Here is a 25,153-nt window from a genome sequence, read left to right on the forward strand (position 1 = left end):
CATCCATCCATCTAAACATCCGCATTTCAAATTTTAGTTAGATTATTTGAGTAAACATTACAGACAGAAACTTGTACCATAAAAAAATATGTGATCAGAATCTAAATTTTCCCTAATTAAGTCTCATGATGCTCATGATGAATTATGATTGCTCAGTATATCTGAATAAACAATTAGGTAAATATTAAACCTTATGTCAGTTAAAGAAACAAATATTTTTTTATTAAAAAAAAAACATTATTACTTACCTCTACCTCCTCTAATGTCTGTGTCCATCTGTAATTCTCAAGGTCACACCCATTTCCAGCATTCGGCTTGAGTTTCCCTTTTTCTTTAGGATCGTCTTCCTCTTCTGATGCATTGTCAGCCTGCGCTTGATCATTGCTTGATCCTTCCCCATCTCCAGAGTCAGTCTCTAGAATTAAAATTAAATATTTTTCCGTAAACATTGATTAATAACATAATGGCTTCACTTATTTACTTACTAATTAATATCAGGTTCATCAAGGAGAATTTCTCTGGGCGAGTACAATTGAAAGTCCCATAAAACAACTTTCAAGAAAATAAAGATCTATTTTCAAAGGCCACTTTTTTACCAACTGTACAATTATACAACACTACCAGTTACCTGCTGCTTTGTCCGCACGGAATAAAATATAGCCTTGTAATGCCGCCCGTGGATAGTGTACCTTCCCAACAATGAAACAATTTTTGAAATTGGTTCACTAGTTATAGAGCCTATTCAATGTTAATAAACAATCGATTCTTTCCTCTTTAGAATATTAGTACAGAGAAACACGAAAACACATAACCTAATTTAACTTATAAGTAAACTAATTTTTATTACAGCTGTACTTAGGAGCAATAAATTATTTACAATGTATTATAACTTACTGCTCTTTTTATCTTTTTCAATATCCTCTTGCATTTGTTCGGCCTCCTGGTCAGTGATTTCAGTAACAGTAGCAGGTTCAAAATCTCGAGCCAGTCTTTCTTGTTCTTTCCTCTGTTGTATATCCTTCAACCTTTTTTCAGCATCCTCTCTTTCTTTCTTGGCCTTATCTGCCTCATCTTGTGCTTTTTTTGCTTGTTCATAGAACACATCTTTTACCACCTGGAAATGTTTAATAAATCATAAAGAAAAATATTACACACAATTTGTTGAATTTTCATACTATCCTTTGGACAAAAGCCAAATTATAAATAATCAATGGAATGTTGTTCTTTCCGAGATATGGATGTGAGCAATATTTACATAACAAATTCAATGCCACCACTTGGCTGATGTATTTACACTTCACTAAAAATCAAGACATGAATGGAGTGTGTTTAATATTAATATAGTATAATGGTCATTCTTATAGTTCTATTCTTTTTAAATCTTGCTTTTCACCCTATACAATTTTGTATTGAAACTAAGCTTTTGACATAACATTGTGAATAATTAAAATTAAATAATTTTCTATGGAAAAATAATAGTACCTTTTCCCATTCACCTTGTTTTCCACCAGTAAAGAAGTCTGTTTTTCTTGCTAAAAATCCAACAATTGTGGCTAACAGCTGAAAATCAAATATTTAAGGGCGAATTAGTAAAATACTTCAGTTTATAGATTGATGCTAGTATAACATTTTAATTCAAGACCTATTTGACATTAAACATTTAAGGACTTCTAAAATGAGTAATTATAACAATAGTTATGACAACAAGTAATTTTAACAATAGTTATGACAACCTTAGAAACTTAACTGCAACGCTAGTTATTTTTGTATTGAATAAGTTTTGTTCGAAACCTGCACACTAAGGAAATTGCTAGAAAGTTCGGTACTATGGTAACGACATGCCCGCTAGGCTAAGTGTAAAATGGTGGAATATAAAAATAATCTAAATAATTATAGTTATACCTCGTTAAAGAACGTGAAATAAATACCAGTAACTTAAAAACTTACGTCTTTCACTCCACCTTCATGTTGCTGTGCCATTGCAAGCAGCATCGAATCAAACCTTTCAGGATCGTTCGCCATTCTAAAGCTTAATAATAAAAATTTAACACTAGTTGCTTATGATTACTGCAATTCTGTTAAAAGTTATTGAGATTTAAGGTTTTATCATTTATCTAAAAGATTAACCGGCACATATACAATTCTTGACAATGCTGAAATGCAAAACGAGTAGATAACAGATAATGAATTAATGACAGATCTTAGAAATAATACGATAGACTAAAAACAACACTAAATGTTTTAAAAAAATATGCGCATCTCTTTGCCATCTATAAACTAAAGTGCGTACTTTAACTTCATCTAACCTAATAAGAAAATGAAAGGAAACAAAATTTACTCGGTGGAGATGTTTAAAACACCTGAGTCATAAAATTTTGTTAAGAAAATATCTCAATAATACTTTATATTGGGTGTTCAAATAAAATATAGCTAACAACCCTTTAATTGTTTACATAGGTTTTAATATTTAAATTTCATCATGATGATGATAGGTTTTAATATTTAAAACTATTCAAACTCATGTAAACAATTAAAAAATAATCTTTTTCTTTGCTTCACATTTTTAATATAGACTTTAAATGTGTATCCGATCATATCCTTGCAATTTTGCAAAGTGCATTCATCTCTTTACAAACCTGTGTATTCTGTTCTGTTATTATCTATGGAGTAAAGAAAAGTGAAAGAAGACTGTGTCATTGGAGGTCATGCACTTTATTTTTGTTCGCACGGATTCTGTTATTAATTGTAATTCTTTTTATTCAATACATGGTTAAATTATCATGTTCAGTAATATGTATAGTTATGTGTTGTAATAAACCGGTATGTGCTGTGACTAAACCATTATTATAGAAAAACTAAATTTAATTTAAAACTTGTGTCAAATAATAAACAGCAAACGTAATTTTGTTTCAGACAATCCAAGGAAAAACGTAGTGATGGCAGATCAATTCTGTTTACGTTGGAATAACTTTCAAACAAATATAGTGAGTGCCTTAGATTCTTTAAAGTGTTCTGAAGACTTGGTCGATGTCACTCTTACATGTGAAGGTAGAAATATCAAGGCCCACAAAGTGATACTCTCCGCGTGCAGCCCGTACTTTAGGAATGTGTTCAAGGTGAATGACTCGGGACATTTATAACCTTCGTATTCTAACAATTTATATTAAAAGTCAATTATTATGTGGTTATTTACAAACAACCGAGATAATACCATAACTTTACTGTTATTTTTCAGGAAAATCCCTGTCAACATCCTGTGATTATTTTGAAAGATGTTTCAGCTGATGATATTGTCAGCTTACTTTCTTATATGTATCAAGGAGAGGTGTTTATTGAAGAGAGTAAGCTGTCATCATTTTTGCATACTGCAGCATTGTTACAAGTTAAGGGGTTAACAGGTGTTACACACCAGGTAACTAGAATTTGAATTATGATGTTCAAATGAAGATATTTGTGAATAATGTGCAGACTAAAACACAATTGTTCATGATAGAACACAAGAACAATTTTATTACATGTTTATATTCCCAAATCATATGAATAATTTAAAGTAATGAAAAATAACCATTTCTTAATAATGATCAATTAGCTAGCAGTTTTTAAGTAATTTTTCATTTTCTCATTATTTTTAGAATGAAAACTTTATATCACCAAGGACCACAACAAAACTATATACACAATTAACTATATCTTCTAAGTCCAACCTTGGTGCTAATACTACTTCCAAGGAATCTAAAGTGCCTGCTCTTAAGAAAAGGCGTTGTAGTACATCTGATAAACCAAATGATATAGTAAATGTTGAGACAAACAAAAAGAGTAAGATACGGGAACCATGTGACGTTTGTAATAATCTTAATGATTCACAAACAATCAAAGTTGACAGTCCAGTATTTGCGGCAGAAAATAATGTGGATAAAAAAAATGAAAGTAAAGAAAATGTTACTGCTAATGGGAAAAGCTCAACTGCAACACAGGTATTCAATATCATTATATGGAATTTGAAATGATCTGTTTTTTTTTTTATAATAATTAAATCAGTGCAAGATCACAATCACACCTGATGTTAAGTGTCATATAGCCGAAAGATGGTATGCACTACTCTACTTATAAGAAAGCAGTGAGTCACTTTTTGCTATCAATGACAGAATTAATAACTTTAGTTTTACATTGTAATTTTGAATCTTAAGAACTTTGATTCCACACTAAAAAATATAATTAATTAATTCAATTACTAATAGTTCATATCTTACTATTATTATAAATGCGGATGTTTAGATGGATGGATGTTTGTTTGAACGTATCTCCAGAAAGGCTCAACAGAATCTTGTTGAAATTTGGCACAGATGTAGAACATAGTCTGGAAGAACACATGGGCTACTTATTACATTTTTTTAATCGCGCTTGGACGGAGTCGCAGGCGACAGCTAGTATTGCTTTATTTGGAACTATTAAATAGTTTAATAGAAGTTACCGTGCAAGTTGTCAAGCAGTGTACCTTTATGGATACTTTTTATTTTCACTTTAGGGAAATGCTCAAGACGATATGCCAGTATCTGTCAAAACAGAATGGATTGATGACAACACCTCCACTTCCGGTGCTCCACTAATAAACTCAGAAAATGATGATAGTCTCCCCGATTATGAGAACAGCATGCTGGCCAGATCATTACTCTCAGGTAATGTTATAAAACCAATTGGTTATTGAAATAAAAATAATTTTTATTTTATTAACCAATATTGTAACTGGGTTTATTCACAATGTTTCCTCAATTCTATATTATTACAGGTATAAACCCATCAAAGAGTGACGCCACACCCAACAATCCACCAGCCAAAAAGATTTCATCTGCAATTGACATGCATTGTATTAGGCCAAAAGAAATTAATACGGAATCTAGTGCCTTTGTTAATACCATATCAAAAAGTCCAATGAAAAGTTCAACAGATGATACTGTAGTAAAAACAGAAAAACATTCACCACACTCCGATATGGAATATGAACCTGAAGTGCTATTGTCTGAACATCAAGTTGGTACGGACACGGATAACACATATACTCAAGAACAGTCACAAGCATTACTCATATTAGCAGGTATGTCAAGTGGGCCAGTTTTAGGTGCGGTTGCATCAACATCCAATCATGCAGCCATCTGCGGGGACTGTCCACACTGCGGTATGAAGTATTCCAATCAATCAGCTCTAAAATATCATGTACGATTGATGCACTCAGATCTGACTAATAGGTTATGTTGCTATCTTTGCCCGAGATCATTTACAATGAGAGAAACTTTTAAAGAACATATGTGGACAAGCCACGGACAAAGGAATTAAGTATGAAGATTTGTGCCTTAAAATCCTTTGGTATTTTTTATAAAATTTATTGATAATACGTATGAACTGTTTGTGCCTTTCCCAATCTTGAAATGATATGTTCTTATATAGTGCTAGTGAAATCTCACATTAGTGAGTTAAGTGGTTTGCATTTGAATATGAATACTTCGGATCAAATCATGGATTTTGTAATCTACATTGGATTATGTATGATATAAATGAGATCAAGGCCATAATTCCACTTTAAACCTTCGAGATACATATTGGAAAGGTTATTAAATTTTAAGCGGAGTGGCCAAGATGTCTTTATTGTCATAGTATTAAAAAGTTCTATTTATTCTACGCAGGATAAAAATTGTTGAAAATTTACAATTGGCTCAGTACCTGTAGGTGCTTATTTATTGTGGTATGGTGCTATTCAAAAAATGAAAGCACTATTTTAAATAAACCATGGGACATTGTAATGATATTTAATTACAGATTAAAAAAGAGATCTTGTACCCACTAGGTGGGTCGACATGAATATACAAAAATTTATTACATTTATAAAGCTTAATGATGTATATTTATAATATTATCTAAGAACAATTCATGATGTCTGACATATAAAAACTATAACATAGTTCATAGTTTATTTGATGTAAAGAAGGTACATAAATACCCCAGGAGAAGAAGTAAAAGGGTATTGTTCTATAGAAGTTATTCATGTCCTGTGCCTTGAGAATATAATTGAGATCTGTATTGATTATTGATATTTATAAAGAAGAAAGATTTCATTGTTAAAAAAAACAAAGTTGGGAAGCTACACTATCCCTGGGTGACATAGGTTATATTTATTACTATTTATTTTATTCTGCGCGGACGATGTCGCGGGCAATTGCTAGTATTGTAAAGTCCCACAAACTCATCTGGCTCAGTGTCAGTGGCATCATTATTCAGAAAATGTCTTAGATATCGAAAATGAAACAAAAGTCTAGACATAATTTAGGGCCAGATCTGTTTTTCGCACTTGTTTTTTTAATAAGTTCGAATTTTATTTATTGTGAAAAGTATAGATTTTCTGTTAATATGTTAAGATAACAATTTGTTATGTTGAGATAATTATTATGTGTCCAAATAACATTTTATTTTATGTTATTTTGTTACCATACTGTTACCTAGAATTCAACTATTTCTTCAGACTTTTTACAAATTATAATTCTTATTATGGTTTATTTATTTATTATTAAGTTACCAAAACGTATTTTGCTGAAATAATTAGTACAGATTTATTTCAGCCTACTGTTACATATTTTATGTCAGTTTTTAAACACTATATTGGATGTCGATAATTGTTAAAAAATACACGTAACACTAAAGCAAAATAAGAAAAAGATTTTGGAGTTTATGTATTATTAATGACGGACAGAAGCGTTCAAAAACATAGCATTTGCAATATTGCAAGTTATGTAGGTTTAGAATTTCATTTGTAAAGTTGCATCAATTTAAATGGCTGAATGGACATTTTTCCTATTTATTTAGGTCACAACAGTTTGTTGCATCTTATTAACTATTGTATTATTGAAATGACCAATTTTTAAATAATCGGCTGGCAATATTTACAATGTTTCATCTTTCGCCCTGATTTTACATTATGTTTTGATTTTAATAGCTCATCAGCTTAATCTTAATTAATTTTGATACTATGTCGAATCTGACTACATAAACTAAGTTTTTGAAGTTTGATTAACAGCTGATGTATGGATCAATACATACTGTGACGTTTGCCAAACCTACGTAGCGGGAAAAGGGATGATAAAATGTAGTTAAATTAATATTAGTTGCACTAGTGGAAATGTGACAGGATTACTTTGGCTTTTGCAAAATTACAACCAGTATTTTCGAATAGACAATAAAAATGTGTGGGGTTTTTATCCCATAAATGTGATTCGCCTATAGATAAACGATGTTAATTACGTATTTATGCTTCCAAATCCTTTTGGTAATTTGTGCCAAAAAGATTTTAAAACAATTGTTATTATAATGTTAAAATTTGTTTAATTCTACTGTAATTTAATTTTTCTTTTATAGTTTATTACTAGTTGTTAATTTATTCACGTCTTTCGTTTATATTTTAATTTTCGTTACTGCTTAGATTTATTGGAAGTCGATTTTATCGGATTAATTTTTATATACACTTACCGAGTTGGTAATGCCATTAGTGAAATCTTAAATTATTATATAGTTAAGAAGTAAGCAAAATAATTTTATTTACAGCGTATACAAATAGAGATAATTATATTTTAAGTAGAATAGAATTTATGTATTGTTGAATAGTTTATTCAAGATTTTACAAAATTTATATTTTAATGTTACGAATAAAATATGCTTCTACAAAACAGTTTTTTCTTTTCCATATACTATTACAAAAAAGTAGAACTAGAGTAAAAAAAACTATGCTATGGAGAGAATGGGGTGAATGTGCAGAGTAACATCAAGAATAGATTATATACCTATATAGCATACTTTGGATATCGAAACCAATACAATATCTTCAAATTGTTATTGCGAGGTTTTCTTGAGAATTGACTGTAAATCTGTTTGATCTGGAATCCGAATTCCTGACATTCATTGATAAAAGTAACTAGTAATTATGGTGAACTTCCAATCTTGCTGTGTATTTATCTAACTTATCCAAACGATGTGCCATCAAATAAAAAATCTTTCGTTGAAATTATATAAATACCACTGTAACGAAAACAATACGTGCTTTTTGTTAGCCACTGCAGTAAATTAACAATATATAATGTCAATAGTAATATTTGCGACTTTGAGAAGGCAACACTCAACACGGCATAAATTAAAAATTATCTGTGCAAAATGAAAATGGCCGATTGCTGACTGATGATGTTGTTTGTTGTTTTTTGGTCAGTTAACGAGTGTTTCTTTATTTGTATTCAGTTTCAGTGAACTTAAGTTAGAGGTATTATTGTAATGTTGTGTATTATAATTTGTCCGACTTAACTATTTTAAAGCTTGTGTGATGTTTAACTTTGAATTGTTATATTATTAAAATAAATACAACACTTAAACTTAAATAGTGTTTGAGTGGTACCTTTTATGAATTACTAGCTGTCGACTCCGTCCGCATTGGAAAAAAAAGTAATAAGTAGCCTATGTGTTCTTCCAGGCTATGTTATACATCTGTACCAAATTTCATCAAGATCCGTTGATCCGCTCCGGAGATACATAAGTTCATCCATCTAAATTTCACATTTATAATATTAGTAAATATCTTGATTGAAATGATAGTTTCAAAGATAAGTAAACATCGTAATGTACATAGTACAAAGTACATGAAAATGCATTTTCAATCTTGTCATCAACCCGAAAAGCAGAAATATTTTTTGATCCCACAATAAGTAAAAAAATTACATGCCTAACATAATACGTTAAACTACGTATTTGAAGCTATGTAGATAAATAAAAATATTACACGTTGAATAATATTTAAAATTTCCCGCTATATGTGTAACCTTTCATGAAGCGGTTGTCAATGTCTAGCGACAGCTCCTTATTTGCGGTTGCATTATTCACATGTTTTATATTCGAGGGTCAAATTATTCATTGAAATGAAAAGTCCCCCGCTTATTTAATGGCCGTAAAAGATAGGGTAACGCTTTTGCTTTGTTTTAATACAACTAGAGACTGCGTTGTAAATCTGATAATTAATGACACATATCTTTAAATCCTCGAGCTTTAGAACATCAAAAGAAGTAGCAAGTAGTCGTTGGAAGTTTAAGCTTACTTAACAAAAAAAAATGGAATTCAATGTCCTTCTTGTTTTGAAAAATTCTGCAAGACACCCTCGTGACCTTGAGATTATGTACCCAAATATTAGAGTAATAATTTTACATCTTAACACGGCAACTTTACTTCAATCTATGGATCAAGGGATATTCCAGGTCTTTAAGCTGTATAAAATTAGAAGATTCTTTAAAACATACTAGAAGCTGAATATGCTCCTGATTTAACTGTTATGCAATACTGGAAAAATATGGACATCGCTCAGTGCATTCTATGGTCAGGTTAGACCGACGAAAATGACGAGGAATCGATAGAAATTCAAACTTTGATTGTAAACATTGTTGAAGCTGCTAACAGAATAGGACGAGACGGCTATGAACAGATAGAATCAAGTGACATTCAAGAGTTGATTGAATTTCTAGACGGAGATATGACCGAAAACGACTCAGAGGAAATGTTAAATTTTCATTCCATTGAAGAAGACCCTTTAATAACTACTGAAAACTTATCATTTAAATCGCATAGCTTGGTCAAAGGTTTACGTATGGCAAACGAACTTTGTAATCTATCTATTCTATATATATAAAAATGAATTGCTGTTCGTTAGTCTCACTAAAACTCGAGAACGGCTGAATGGATTTATCTTATCTTAGTCTTGAAATGTTCGTGGAGGTCTAGGGAAGGTTTAAAAGGCGAGAAAAAATTCATACCGCTATTAAGTTTTTTTTAACTGCGCGCGGACGGAGTCGCGGGCGACAGCTAGTTTCTTAATAAAAATGATCCATTTATGGGAAGAAGTCTCGCATTCAAAAGAAAAATTGATAACGCCACAGCTGACTATTGCTCCGAATTGCAAGACTTTGAAAGCTGCAAAATTGTGAACACGTGAAGAATTCTAAAGCTAAATAATGTTAAAAATTTGCCTAAGTCTAATAATAACGTTTTATACATTTTAAGGATATACATATTATACGTTATTGTTAAAACATATAATTAAATTAATTTAAAAACGATTTTTTAATCAAGGTACGCTTACTAATAAATTATTACATTATATCATAGGTATTACTTTTTGCGGTTTCTGTATTCGCGGAATATAATGTTTCTGTAATGTATTCTAGGACATGCACATGTCATAGTAATAGATAAGAAAAAGTGAATTAATAAAGTCATGTTTTATTGTCGGTTCGAACTTAAAAGCAGACAAATGTTAATGTACCGTACCACGTTTAAAGCGTTAGTTTGCTAAAAGTTTGAAGTTTGCTAAATTTACTTGAAAATAGTTTTAATAAGAATAATTAATGTAAAAGATAATATAGTTAACACTCTCTAATTAACACGCAACAAACTACTGAAAAACTTACTAATATTATAATTGCTAAAGTTTGCACCTATTCACGGATGTTTGTGGGAACGACTCAACAGATCTCTCTGACGTTTGGCATAGATGTACAACATAGTCTGGAAGAAGAGACTACTGATTATATTTATTAATTCCGCGTGAACGGAGTCGCGGGCAAAAGTTATTTATAATATCTAAACTATGTAGTATAATATCACTTAAGGCTTTTGTTTTGTGATATTGTTATTAAAATTTATGTTGCCTGAAAGGGTATTTGTTATGCATTTCGCGAGGGAAATTAAAAGAACAGCTGAAATGTCTATAACGCCCTTGTCATACATAAGGTCATTTTAAATTACAAGCAAAACGTTGAAATTATAGTGAATACCTACATACTGTGTGCCGTTATTCAAATAAAATTCTGATTCTTGTGGAATGTTTAGGTGAAAAATGAACAGGACAAAGGACAAGGAGTTGTAATCTTTATTAGTAACAGATCACTGATATTTCTTTATCTCTGTAGTTTTTAAATATTTTTGTTTTCTTTCCTAACATTTTAAATGTTTTAGTATTAACAAAGGTTAGTTATGCTAGTTAGAAAAAAGAGTGCAGTACCGGTAAGTGTAATGCATAGTGACACATAGGGTAGTCTAGTGACGTGAGCCGTGTCGAGTGTAGACAGTGTGTGGATGTGTAAAGGCGTTCGAGGAAGCCCCTCAATGCGGAGACAGGCCGCTGGGACGCTATTGATCGTCATCCGCCGTCAGCGGCGGGCGCCCTATTGATTCGCCGCAATCTGCATGATAACCCGCGCTTGGCTTCTCTCTTCACTGTTCGCACTATACATTGAAACACTGCTTAGCGGAAAATTTGCTACTCTACAACTGTTTTTTTTTACTTATTATTCTATAGTGAAAAAAATCAAAATTATAATTTTAATGAAACTTCTAATATGAGAGCGTCGGTGGCTCAGAGGTTAAGCACTTGACTTGAAATCTGCAGGTCCTGGGTTCGAATCCCACCATGTACCAATGTGTTTTTCGATTATCATATGTACTTTTATCCAAAGTACTTACGATGAAAGAAAACATCGAGATGCAACCTGCACATATCTGAGAAGCAATTAAAATATATGTGTTAAGTAAACCAACCCGCACTCGGTCAGCCTAAGTTAGGGATGACTCTCTAACTTAGGGTACGCTCCGAGCCCCTCAGTGCTGACGTATAGTGAGCTGATGAGTGTTTTCATATGTTGTAAAAAATGTATTTTATACTATGATCACTATTTGCACTAATCTAGAAAAAAATTATGTAAATACGTATTAAACAAACAATAAAATCATTTCCTTTACTTTGATACTTGATGGTATCGTTTTGCAAAAAGACTTGATAGTTTAGGTATTTCTCGCCATGCTCTCTTTCACTTTGTCTTTCTAAAACTTGATACGGTTACAAATATAATTCGTGGTCAGCCTAACATCATGCAGACTAAGTATTAATTATGAATAGCATTATATCTGTTAACATACTTGTATAATATCAAATTACACTAGAGAATTCTACCTGAATTGCAGTGTTCAATTTCAATTGCGCGGGCAAAAGAAAGAGGGAGACCGATGTCGTTCCGTCTTTTTCGTCTACCGATAGAAAAGTTTGGCGCCAATCCGAATTCACAGTCAATTTTAAATTTGACTATGAAGGAGAGAAGTAATTTGTTAATACTTTTAAATTTTAAATTAAAAATGTATTTAAACTCAAATAACTTAACTGTAAGCAAAGGTTGTTTTATAAATGTATTTATTATAGGGCGAAGTAATCACTAAAGGGGTAATATTGTTTAAAACTTCTTTACTAAAAACGTTGTGGACTAGACTCTTGTAACTAGAGACTTGGCGAATCGTGGAACAAAAAGGGATCAATAGCAATGTTCGTTATTGATTAACGGTTAGTTTGAACATGTAGCACGTTGTAAGAACTAATCTTTTCATGATGTAATGCATTTCCAGATACAACTAGTTATTCTTGAATTCTATACTACGATTTTAATATTTTTTACACAATGAAGTAAAGCTTACTCTACAATTGAGTTCTTCTGAATTCGATCTTGTATTTTAACTTGCATATAAGCAACATATATTGTTTTTAATATAAAGCTTAGTCTTCAATAGTTTTACTTTAATTATAATGTAAATTATACACGGCGTTGTAATCATTAAGGGTGCCATGGTTCAAATCGTCCTCGGAGTTTAGCAAGTCAGTCTGTCAATGAATATTCATACTAGTGACAGTCTGAAAGTAATTTCAACAGCCTTCGAATGAAAATATTTACATAAAGCTTAGTAATTATTATTCTCATTTTTACAGTCAATTAAACAAAGTTTTTGTCGCGTAAAATGACTTTTTAGAACAAGGACGTTACACTCAGTGTTAAAGCTATATTGTTTTATTTATATCCATTTATATATTAATAGCTGCTGCCCGCGACTCTGTCTGCGGGGAACTAAAAAAACTTAGTAACCTACGTGTTCTTCCAAACTATGGTTAACATTTGTAACAAACTGGCCGTCGTCCGCGACTCCGTGCACGCATAATTTAAAAAACTTAATAAGTACCCTATGTGTTCTTCCAGACTGTATTCTACAGCTGTACCAAATTTCATCAAGATCCGTTCAGCCGTTCTGATACCTTCAAACAAACATCCATCCATCCATCTAAACATTCGCATTTATAATATTAGTAAGATATACTTATGGTTTTTCTGCTTTTTAGTTGATGCAAAACTAACCGAGGATTTCTGAGATGAAAATCTCTAAAACATACTGTTACCCCTTTCATTATCTATGACGCAGCAAAGATAATAATATGTCTTAAACGGAGATTTTGGTCTCAGAAACTCACGGTAAGTCATAACTAAAAGAGTCTATCTCACTAATATTATAAATGCTCATTTTTAGATGGATGGATGTTTCTTAAAAGATATCTTCAGAACGCCTCAACGGATCTCGATGAAATTTAGCATAGATTTAGAACATAGTCTGGAAGAACACGTAGGCTACAAATTAAGTTTTTTTTAATTAATTCCGCGCGGACGGAGTCGCGGGCGACACCTAATGTTTGTAAGCAAAAAATAACTTAGCCAGCGAAATAGTAAATTGTCGACTTAAGTTATCTTTGGAATTTGGTAAAATATACTTACTATTTTACTTACTTACTTTAACAAGCAATGTACATTACATTGAAGTACTTTGAATTTAAAATGTATTTTTATGTCTCGTCAATAAAACTTTAAATTTCTCCAAGCAAGAATAAAGAGCACTCGTAAGCAATAAAAATGCATGCCTCGATATAGTAATGTGTAGTTAGAAGTATGCGAGGATCGCACCAATTGGTACCTTGTAATCTCTGCTTACTCCTTTGGTTTACGGACGTATTATTTTATATCGAAGGGGCCCATAGATGGCTACAGACGGGCGTACTCTAGGCTCTAGGTATACTTATTTATATCAACCGTATGACTATAAATATATTAAAAGCGAAAGTAACTCTATTTGTTTTGTATTGACCAGGCTTTAACGACTATTTTAATGATTTTTTTCTACAATTTGTTGCAAAAAACTTGATACCAGGAAAGCAACTTTGTCAAGATTTTCAAGTTTCTATATTGGAAAATAGGAAAGTATTTTTGGATATATTTTGAAGACAACTGAAAACAAGTTCCCTTTTTTTTCTTTTCGGCCAATTTCAAATATTACAACGTGAGCATTTGCTTGTACCTATTACCATCAACGTTTTCAATAAATAAAATTCGTTTTAGCCTCCATTGAAGGATAAGTCAGTGATAGGATTGTTTATTTCACCTTGATAAGATTGCAATAAAGTGTCTGTAAAGTGTCGAGTCAAAGTATTTATGTGGTGAAATAAAAGTGCGGTTACGGAGGTCTATCGCGGTGCGGCGGCGGCGAAGGGCGGGGGGCACGCGGGGCGGTGCGCCGCAACACTATCACCGATATGGGTCACTGACGCCTACGCGCGATTCGATTAAACTTTACAAGTTTTCGCCAACTGGATACGAGATGTGCGAAAAGCAACAAGTATTTTAAAAACTTCTCATTGTATGTAAGGACTAGAAAGGACATAATTAACAGTTGGCAAAAAATGATACATTTTAAGGATCCTGTTATACAACGCGAACGACTCGAAATTGCTGTTACGAATAAAAATATATGTTCCAGTTGCACATTATAAAGTTATTTTCTATTAATCAGACAAAACATTAAAAAATAGTGCGAAGCAGCCGTTATTTGAACTTTTCAGAAGTTTAAAACCTGTTTGCTTACTAATTAGAATATTTTTGCGCTCATCCAGCGAAAGTGTGTACTAATTAATAGTGCAAAGTATCGATCAATTGTTTCACCATGGTTCTAAATATAAAATTCCGTGGAGGAAGACAAAGTTCGCGCGCAACACGGGCGCGGGCAGGCGTGCGGGCGCGGGCACGCGGCGGCGTATCGATTGCGCGCCTTCAGTCGCCGCCGAGCGCCCAGCGCCGCGCTGCGCTGTGCGGCGAGCGCCGGCAGCGCTTGCCCCGCTCCCTCGCCCCGTCTGCGCCCTGCGCCCGACGCACTCCCCGCTTGCCGCCGCGCCCCGCCGCAACCCGCCGCACCCCGCATCACCACGCCGCACGGCTCTCTCGCCGTCGCCGGCAAACTCGAACGACCTCTTTTCGCTAACCAACGTCGCAGCCGCGCCGTTTCCCGCCGCGTAACTCCGTACGAACTCATGATACTTTACAATTGTTGTTAAGTACTGTAAACTACCCATTTCGAGTGTTATTATTTTTTTATAATGCATTGAGAGCAAAAATTATGTTTTTAATTTTAACAATAGATCAGAAGTAGGGCGAAGGGTAGTTGAGTGATGCTGGTGATTCGGGTGATGGTAGTCTTCGGGGCATGGGGCGGGGCGACGAGAGGTGCGCGGGCGGCGAGTGCGCCGCCGGCTGCGTAGGCGCACCATGGACTGCTGTAAGTACGGCGAGCTGCGGCGCCACGGGCAGTACGCGGCCTGGGAGGGCTACGGCTACGCGCCGCCCTACGCACCCTACGCGCCCTACGCGCACGCCTACTGCCCGCCGCACGCGCACGACCCCTACGCCCGCTACTACCGCTACGACTACCCCGCCGCTGCCGCCGCCTCCGCGCACCCGCACCACAATGAACATGCTATGCCTATGGGTCAGTATTATATTTTAGTGTATCTTAACATTAAACAATTACTTAATTTTCAACACTGACAAGAAGATAATCAATAAGAATTTTTAAAAACGTAAGAGGTACAAGAGCTCTACTGAGGGACTCAAGGTGAGTAAAGTTTGTCTTTGTTAGTTTTCGCAATTATAAAAGTTATTAACTTTCTTCATAAGGTTGGGGTTGGAGAGTTGAGAAATATTTGCTTAACAATAACGCTTGTGCAAAGTTTTAAAAAGTTTATATGGTTTCAGTTCGGTTCTTAGAAAATTTCTTCCAGGTAGACGTGTTTTGTGCCCTAAAATTATCACGTAACCTGGCTTATTGTAGTTAAAAGACTAACGTTAATAACTTATTATTTTCTCTACTAACTACTATATGATAATTTTACTGCAATCAATTGATAAAAGTAATCAGTAATAATTACTTGGATAGTAACCTAGTATATTTTAGAATAAATGTGGTGGTCTATATAAAACATAAATATAAACGTTCTATGAAATCTATTAAGCGTAATTAGTCTCATCGTAATTGAATTATAAACATGTTCCCGATCTCCGTTACATTGCAATTCGGCTTTATTGGTACAATAAGCGTGCGGCTCAGAGATTTGTTTACCAATACAACAGAGATCGGAATCTGCACGCGCGCCGCGCGGCGACATTCTGAACAATGAAGAATGAACTAAGAATTTATGTTTACGTTTGGGCGGATTTCTCCGCGTCTACGTCACGTGTCGATAGAGGACGAGCAAGGGGAGTCGCGGAGCGAAGCGGAGCGCGGGGGAGGTACGGCGGGGGGCGAGGTCGGCTCTACAGGTGGTTCCCCTCGCCACTGCCCTCACCCCTGGTGCGATTGATTGCCCGCACGGCGCACAGTCAGCGCCACCGTACATATCGAGCGGCTGACGTCCGCGCCTCGCCTGCGACTCGCCCGCGGCTCGCACAAGCCGCTACTGAAGCAGACGTCGTTCCTACTTACACTATGCAGATGTGCGCTCGCTTTGAACTTTCGAGGTTGAATTTTTATGCACCCAGCATATTTACATATGCCACTGCGCCTCGACTGCATCTTACTTATCTTAGATTTCTTCTTTTCCTTAATACAAAATAATGATTGCTAATATTGCAACTACGAAACTTTAATTAAACTCCTGAATGTAACTAAAACATTACTAGTATGAAAACTGAAAAAAACTTTTAGAATAAAAAAATTGCTCAGATTTTTCCATTGATGTAGCAAAACATGAAGCCTTAGGTTGAAATACCAATTCACCATTCGTCATTCTAAATATCATGAAAATTCTAATAACAATGTAATTAACAGTAGGTACCTAATAAGTCATAATTAGTCATTTTCAATAACCTTCTTTATAAACTGTAATAAAAAGTTAAATAAAATTTTGCATTTTTCACCCGGCTTTTAGCGACATCAGAGATATTAAAAAAAATGCGTATTTAAAAATTAGACACCAATAAAATTATATCTTAAATAAAATCAGAGCAGGCGGTGCGAAATAAAAATTGTAGCAAATGAATATGGAGATAAGATGTTTTAACACGCAATTTAATTTTACGCGATTTGTATTACAATTGAATACATTATTTTGTTACCTTCTTTGTAACCTTATATATTATACCATTTACTAACATATTTAATTAATACGTTGTAAACTATTTGAGTTAGTTTCTAACTAACTCTAATTATTTTTAAAGCACACCTATTGGCGGCAGTTAATTTTAAATATATAAAAGGAATTAGGTACAGCGTGAAGGAAAATTAAATAATTTCGCTGTAAAAAAATATGAAGTTATGACATAAAGACAAAAATATACAAATAAAGTTATAAAATAAAATACATTCTTATGTTGTCGTGCTACCCAGAGACAGGGATTTTAATTAGGTACATATAATTGATTAGGCTCATATAATTGAGCATACAAGCTAGCCGATTATGGGTATTACATAAGCTTGATAAAATTATTTTATACATGAGTACTAATATACTTAACACATTTAAAGAAATTACAATAGCAATCTTAATAATTGCCGAGCTCTCACTTAAATATAGTAAGCTCCAACTTAAACACATAAGAAGTATCATCCTTGTTGTAAACTAACAAAAGATCTTAATGCTAGAAACAACTAAGAGGAAGAATATAGTTTACTTCTAGAAGTATTTGTTCTATGTAGAAATCGCGGATAACTTACATTGGTACCGGGTCGCATAGCAACAACCGTGGCCAGACGACGCGCTTGCCCGCGGCTTCTCTTGCTAATTAGCAGATAAGAACCCTACGACAGTCTGCGAGTATTACTGTTCGACTTTTAGACAGATAATTGGCGCACTCGGCGACGATGATTGGTCACTAAGGGAGACATTATTAGAATGGATTTCTCATACTTATTTTACACTAAGCTGGGCCCCTCTAGTGACAGTGAGGCAGTTAAAACTATTTATGTCAAATCATAATTTCCAGCAATATCATTGCAAGAAAATTGAATTAGTGGTTGAGTTATAGCATAACTTTATAATGAGAGGAAATGACCATAGTTTTATATACATCTACGAATAATTATCTTACAAGGAATGAAGAAATATACAGAGATAGAACAATGTTACTTATTTATTATGATAATAAAAATATTGTATCACTAAACGCTAAAGAAAATGAGATGCAACATATTTTTTTCGCATAACACTAGTGCTAAATCCGCATTGCATCGCGATCGTTTACAAAGTTTCTATTTAAATAACGTTTTTTTTCTCATATATAATATTATCTTTGGAGCATGTCTCTATTCAACGGTTTAGATGTTCATTGACTGAGGATAATATAGATTGCGGATGGTGTGAAGAAATGAAAATGTGAAGGAATTTATTTACCAACATGTAAAGTAATGTGTAGTAAATTTGTGTCAGATTATGGAGCGTACGTCAGCAAGGAGTCGCGCGCGCGCAGGACGTTGTCGCGCAGGGACCAGCGCGCTCACACCGCTCATCACCTGCCACTCCCGCACACGGTAACATATTTTTATTATTGAATCTACACTAAGAGTTTTCAATGCTGACCAATTAAAGACTATAAGAGTGTCGGGAAGACTACAATAGAGCGAGCAGTCCTCTTTGGACGAATCAATGATGTAGACGACAAACCTCACAGAGTACTGACGTGAAGTTAATTTTTCTTATCTATTTAAGTAAGTCTCATCCTTCTCCTATCATTTCCTCTATTGTGACTAATACCCTCATATAAGTCACAATTATTTATTCGCACCCATTCACAATTTACATATTCCACACACACATACCCATTCAAATATTTTTTACCTGTACGTACATAAATGTAAATTTATAAATGTTTAACGATTACTTTCTCAGATAATTGAAATATTTCTAACTAGCTTTTACCCGCGACTCCGTCCGCGCGGAATAAAAAATAGAAAACGGGGTAAAAATTATCCTATGTCTGTTTCCTGGTTCTAAGCTACCTGCCTACCAATTTTCAGTCAAATCGATTCAGCCGTTCTTGAGTGTAAATAGTGTAACTAACACGACTTTCTTTTATATATATAGATAACGAATTAATCCACCATTTACATAGTTTATTACATTAAAAACATAAAATTGTAAATATTATCAATATTGACCTTGAGCGCGTTTATGTCTTATCCTTTCCGTTTTATATTTACAGAACGTACGGAGGCGGCGTGTGCTTTAATAAAGTTATAAACAGATCTGTGAAAATATGTAGGTCAGTGTCAGGGGACAGTTGATAATGTGGTATACAGGAAAATGTTAGTATTCCATTTATCAATCGTAAGCGTTGAGAATAAAGTCCAAATTATCTCGAAGCTTCCGCTTTTCACAGAACTTTACTGTTCCAATTGTTTTCCCACATTTTAAGTGGCGGGTCACGCGTAGTCAAATATGAATAAAACTTTTACGTGCGGATGCAGTACGTATTTTCTGATTTAATTTTGTAATCAACGTTTTAAATATATTCTTGTAAATATAAAAAGTATATTAAAAGTACCTTTGACTTTGTCTTTATAATAAGTTTTTGCATTTTCAATTGACTATAACATCAAACAATATGTTAATTGATAAATATAAATCAGATCAAAAATCAAAAGATAAACACACATAAATAGTACTCCATAGCGTAGTCGCGGCGGCGCGTTTGATAGAATTGTAGATTATTACCAAAATTAGATAGTCAACTAGACGGAAGTGCGATACGGTTGCAAGTGGTATCATTACGGCGTCGTGTTACGAGACAAGTAAGCGGCACAAAGGCGCTAATGAGGGCGGCTAGGGCGGGCGGCGGCAGACGCGGGGTGTGCTGGGCGTCCGCGGGGGGCGCGGGGGCGGTCTGAAGGCTGTCAGCGGTTGATTTTTCCGAGTGTCGTGGGCGCCGCGCTGATCGATAAGTCACGTGGCCCGCACCGCGCTCTGGCCGCTCGATAGTTAGAGCCTCCGCAAATCTCCCGCCACTACTCTAATGTACACGTATGACTTCATTCCACACGCTTTACAACAACCCACTAATTATTACGCCACGTTATTGTTAATGTAGCGCCTTTCTATAATGTCTTGGTACATTTTCAACATTTGATGAACTTTGCTATTATTTAAAAACTTATATACGTTTATCGAAAAGTCGTCTCATTGCATAGCAATCCAATAAAAAAAAATACCTTTAAATCGGGCATAATGTTAATTGATAGACACAATATAAATACGAGTAATCAAGCACCAAATATTTAAAATCTGTTAATTGTAGAGCGTACTTTATTTTCGTAGCTCCGTAGCACATCGCGTAGTCAGATCAACGAATTTGAATAAATACATGTAAAATAACAAGATTATTTTTTCTAAAATTAATCGTTTAGCAATATTCGTACTGTCCATTTTTGGATAAACTCTACATTCGTCTGTCACAATAAAATTTGCATAATATATTGATATAATACTTGATCATTTTAATGATTTATTAATGTTGCCGTACTGTATCGTACATAATTGACTATTGTTTCTAAGAGATAAATTATTTTACTTATGGAATAAATTATCTTTAAAATTCGTTCAAAGTTTTAACCGTCGCAGTACAGCACCTGCTCTACGTCGTAGGGTATTATACCTAAATGGTATATTAGTTCGCAAAGTTTATGACGTAGGTGCATTTTCGGTTAAGATGCGAGGGATGCAGTTGCAGCGTGGCGGTGCAGGCGGTGACGGACATCGATCGGCGACGCGACCGAGCGCGCTGTCGCTTTACCCCCGCCTGCCCCGTACTGCCTCTCACACTCCCCTTCCCTTGCCCCCCACCCGCACGACAACACTTAAGGTTATCTCACACACGGCGTACGCACATCGCGTCCTACCCAACTCCCGAATAAAAGTACCAAGTTGCATTTATGATTTTGCGATTAATCCAAACTTTAATTTTTATTCGTACAAACTAAGTAAACTAAGTATGAAAAAAGTAGCGACATGTGTAGGTAATTTGGCGGCGAATATTAAATTCGAACCTACTACCTAGCGTTTCACACTCCATACGAATACTCTAATCTGTTAGATTGTCGATGTTTGAATAACAATGGTGTAGAATAATGAATATCTCGAAGCTTTAAGTGACAGAATTTTTGTAGTAGTAGCTAAAATGTTATAAGAGTACATTTTTGATCAATATGAGTGTAAATGCAGCGAAATTGGTATTTACCTTATTAATACAAGGCGAAGAACTAACAATGCATGCCACTTTGTTAATTACATTCCGCTTCGCGCTTTTAATCGATATGCTAGTGAACGTAAGTTCACTGACGTTTCTCATTGGATGTTTATGTAACTTTGATAAATGAAGGTATACTATTACAAATTATATTTTTATCTTTACTTTGACTAAAATATGCTAACGTCATTCTATTTATTATTTTATTACATACAAGATATGCCTCGATTTTTCTCCCGTTAAATAGTTCTAGTAATGAGTCTTCATTTTAGCTTGATGTCATAAAGTTTCTCAAATGTAAAAAAGATTGGATTTCTGAAATTAGTGCGTTTAAAAATAAACTCTTTTGCTTTGAAATACAGTCAAGCCTTACATCGTCTAATAAAACAGTTTCTGATTTTTGTTACAATTTCTATTGATTTTATTTAAAGCGTACCGGATTCAAGTGTATTTAAACAAATTTATTCAGAGTTAGATACGCTACTGCGTGACAGGTATCTGGAAATTGTTTCCTTTTATTAGAAAACTTTACGGGAATCACTTTATAAGTAAGGAAGATCTTATTTAAGAACTCACTAAGTATAAATATATTTTTCAGCCGCCTTCGGAATGCGGCGGGCTGAGCGCCCGCGGCGGTGGCTACTGCGAGCCGCAGATGTGGCCGCACTACCAGGTAACAGCGATATTGTTGAATACGTTTATTTATTGTTCTTTACGAAGAATCACCATTTATCATACTTAATTAATTATGACTGCCATAATTTTCAATCATAATCTTCAGATAATATAAGAGATGTCTACATTTTCACGAACTTTTTTTTGTACTTATTAATAAAGTATCTATTTGTAAATTAAAATTTTATTGTTGTAGATGGGCATGATGGGCGGTGGTGGCGGGGGCGGAGGCTGGGGCGGCGCTCACGCCGGCGCATGGGCCTCGCGCGGCATGTGCTCCAGGGACCAGATGCGATACATTCCCAACGACGCTCGCATGATCAAGGTAATTTTTATACATTGTCCCAGAAAGCTTATTAGCTTCAGTATTTTGTAGTTAATTAAAAAATTGACAAAATAAGACGATGCGCATGCGCAATCACAACACTAACTGCTAGTGCTTAAACGTAAAAATAAAAAATTTATACTTCTAACTCGTGTAAGTGACACGAAATCATTTTAATTCCAGGGTCCGTATTTAAGTCATTCGAGTCAGCTGTGCCCTCCTGAAGGAAGGTCTACACCGTACCCCATGTACGAAGATATGTCGCACGGGGGCGACAGTGGGAAGCATAACGGCGTACTCGAGTACCCAGCGAGGACCGTGCCGCAGGCTGAGGCGCCGCGGACGATGCGAGAGTGCGTCGTCAGTTCACCGCGCCGCTCTCCTCCCGAGGAAAAGCGGCCTCCTGTAGTGCCGCTGCCCGCCTTCCAGCAGGCCTTTGGCTCTACCGAGATCGGCAAGTTTGCGGAGGCCTTCAGTCGCGCCGAGGCGGTGCATGAGGTCGACGACATCTCCAACGAGAATTTCGTGTACGATGCCTTCCAGGACTGGGAGGGGCCGCCCGAGTCGCAGTGGGCTGCACCACCCTCCGCACGGGAAATAAAATGCGAGGATAACTATTGAGAAAGGTCGCGTCTCGTGACGCGTTCGGCGTTACGCCTCTTAGCTAAATTTAGACAATTTTTAGTTCCACCACCATGTTGCCAAAGAGTAAGTAGTTCGACTTCGATCAAAATAATCGACGTCGTAGAACTAGGATGTGATAACAATTTTTTAACATGTACGAGATTAGTTCGACGGATAAATAGTGGTGTGACGTTGAATTCATATACATATTATATTATAATATTTAGTAGAATATTAATTAGTTATTCCTTTTAACTAGTTTTAGTATAAAATTAAAGTGGATGATCCCTGTTATGTGGGAGGTGGGAAATAGTAGGTAGGTACTGCAAAAAAATCATATGAATCATAATTCAATGTGCCTTTATTCGGATAGGCCGGCTGCCGCCCCCGCCCGCCCGCTGCGCGACGTCAAACGATCACAATAGCAATCATAGGGACCAACGTTTAGACAAATATACACCCCGCCCGATCGCGTGGACGTTCTGTACGCAATAAGCTCAACGAAATATATTGTCTCCAGGGAGTTGAACGAAATTTATTTAAATCTAGCTAAATTACATTTAAATATATAATTTGATTCATAAATGAGTAATAAAAGTAACATAAACATATACGAGTTAAACAGACAAATGTTACGATTATAAGATGTCGAAAATTGAGATAGAAATTCAACGACATTTTCTATACAACCGTATAATAAGTGTTTTCAATTATTCCTGAATGTTATAGTTTGAAATTAAATGGCGTCGTGAACCGTCGCATTAGAGAGTGGAATGCAATACATCAATCGTCACTGTCCTATTGTCCAAACAATATAATAAGATGTGAACAATATTTTTCCAACTTGCGGCATTTATGAATAAATTATAAAATTCTTCTTCCCTCGAAATATCTTCTATGATTATAATTAACAAGTCAAACTGCGAGCTAAATACAAATATCTTTTATTACCTTCATCTATCTTGATCTATTTTGACGATAATTAATGGGGGAGGCTACAAATGACGTCGCGCCAAATGAAACATATTAAAATTCGACACAACTGAATTAAATCGTTTCTTCGTATTTAGATAGTCAAATTTCATACATTTTAAAACAGGTTACTTATGAGTGTAATGGCTTTTTAATTAAATAATTAGGGGCCAACAACGTCGATATAAAGTGTCTGTTCGTATTTCGTTTTTGCATTTGAACTTTCTCATATTTTAAAACAATTTATCGAATTTATTTATCATTAGAATTTTCTTCACACACTTCTTTTTTGTCGTTACTTTTCATAATAGAATTTTTGCAAGTATCTACATTTATCTATTTTCTTGGGTCTGTGATAAATTTGTTACATCTGTGGTTTTATTCGTATTGTTTGATTGCTTAATTGACTATTATTTTTCTGTGGGAATGTTCTCGAAATTATATTTCAAGTTATATTATTTGTTACAATTACTGTTATAATGTCGTTTTATATTATATTGCCGAATTCACAGCGATTCTAATAAGTTAATAATATTTTAAAATCACATAAACTTACCTCCTTACCATAAACTTCCGATCGTCTTCTTTTCATAGGAAAAATCCGTAATTGATAGAATGCAACCCCTTTGGACAAAACAGCAAAATTATTGGAGTGCCTTATGTAATTAATATAATGAAACTAGGAAAATGAATTTTATTCTAGCATAATTTGATGAAACACCATATAGATAATAGCATGGTTTAACTTCTTTTGAGCCGAGTAATTCAATAAGTAGATAAGATAATATTCTTACTAATTAAATTACGATAAATATATAATTCGAGAAATATATTATATTGAATGAAGTTAGCGAAGCACTAATATTTCATTCTTACATTAGTTATATAATAGTTCTTTGTTATAATATCAAAAGTTTGATTTGAGTGAATATTTATAGAGATTTAAAAATTAAGATAGTAAAGATAATGATGCTTTGATAAATTATTTGAGTGATTTAGTTTCCATAGCATTTAATATTAAATTTATTTGTTGCAGAATTTTACCAACTAGGTATAGATTAGACAAATTTTATAATTTTAGTGCAGTTTCACGAAATTATAATATAATAATTTTAAA

General features: G+C 34.4%; 3 protein-coding genes across 4 annotated transcripts in view; 2 read left to right on the top strand and 1 right to left on the bottom strand.

Annotated features, from left to right (window-relative positions):
- Positions 1–2,164, bottom strand: part of LOC106714772 (nuclear migration protein nudC) — a 41,812-nt gene extending 39,648 nt beyond the window's left edge. Inside the window, exons 1-4 of the mRNA XM_045678460.1 lie at positions 1,948–2,164; positions 1,483–1,560; positions 895–1,114; positions 249–415 (exon numbers count right to left, since the gene is read on the bottom strand). Coding sequence (XP_045534416.1) covers positions 249–415; positions 895–1,114; positions 1,483–1,560; positions 1,948–2,022 — 540 coding nt within the window. The 5' untranslated portion in view covers positions 2,023–2,164. The remainder of the gene's footprint in view (positions 1–248; positions 416–894; positions 1,115–1,482; positions 1,561–1,947) is intronic.
- Positions 2,165–2,637: 473 nt separating this feature from the next.
- On the top strand, positions 2,638–6,081 carry LOC106714809 (protein abrupt). Of its 2 annotated transcripts, none has more exons than XM_014507923.2 (6): positions 2,638–2,702; positions 2,914–3,116; positions 3,236–3,412; positions 3,633–3,974; positions 4,526–4,676; positions 4,787–6,081. In XM_014507923.2, the coding sequence occupies exons 2-6, from the start codon at positions 2,937–2,939 to the stop codon at positions 5,329–5,331; spliced, it is 1,395 nt and encodes a 464-aa protein (XP_014363409.2). In that variant the 5' UTR covers positions 2,638–2,702; positions 2,914–2,936; the 3' UTR covers positions 5,332–6,081. The 2 variants fall into 2 exon arrangements, with proteins under 2 accessions (XP_014363409.2, XP_014363407.2); XM_014507921.2 differs by lacking the exon at positions 2,638–2,702 and adding an exon at positions 2,712–2,820.
- Positions 6,082–15,116: 9,035 nt separating this feature from the next.
- Positions 15,117–23,245, top strand: LOC106714871. The gene is made up of 5 exons (XM_014507991.2): positions 15,117–15,693; positions 18,629–18,729; positions 22,039–22,113; positions 22,312–22,440; positions 22,624–23,245. The coding sequence occupies exons 1-5, from the start codon at positions 15,474–15,476 to the stop codon at positions 23,059–23,061; spliced, it is 963 nt and encodes a 320-aa protein (XP_014363477.2). The 5' UTR covers positions 15,117–15,473; the 3' UTR covers positions 23,062–23,245.
- The last annotated feature ends 1,908 nt before the right edge of the window (positions 23,246–25,153 follow it).

The sequence above is a fragment of the Papilio machaon genome, chromosome 6 (assembly GCF_912999745.1).
Source record: "Papilio machaon chromosome 6, ilPapMach1.1, whole genome shotgun sequence".
Taxonomy (NCBI): Eukaryota; Metazoa; Arthropoda; class Insecta; order Lepidoptera; family Papilionidae; genus Papilio; species Papilio machaon.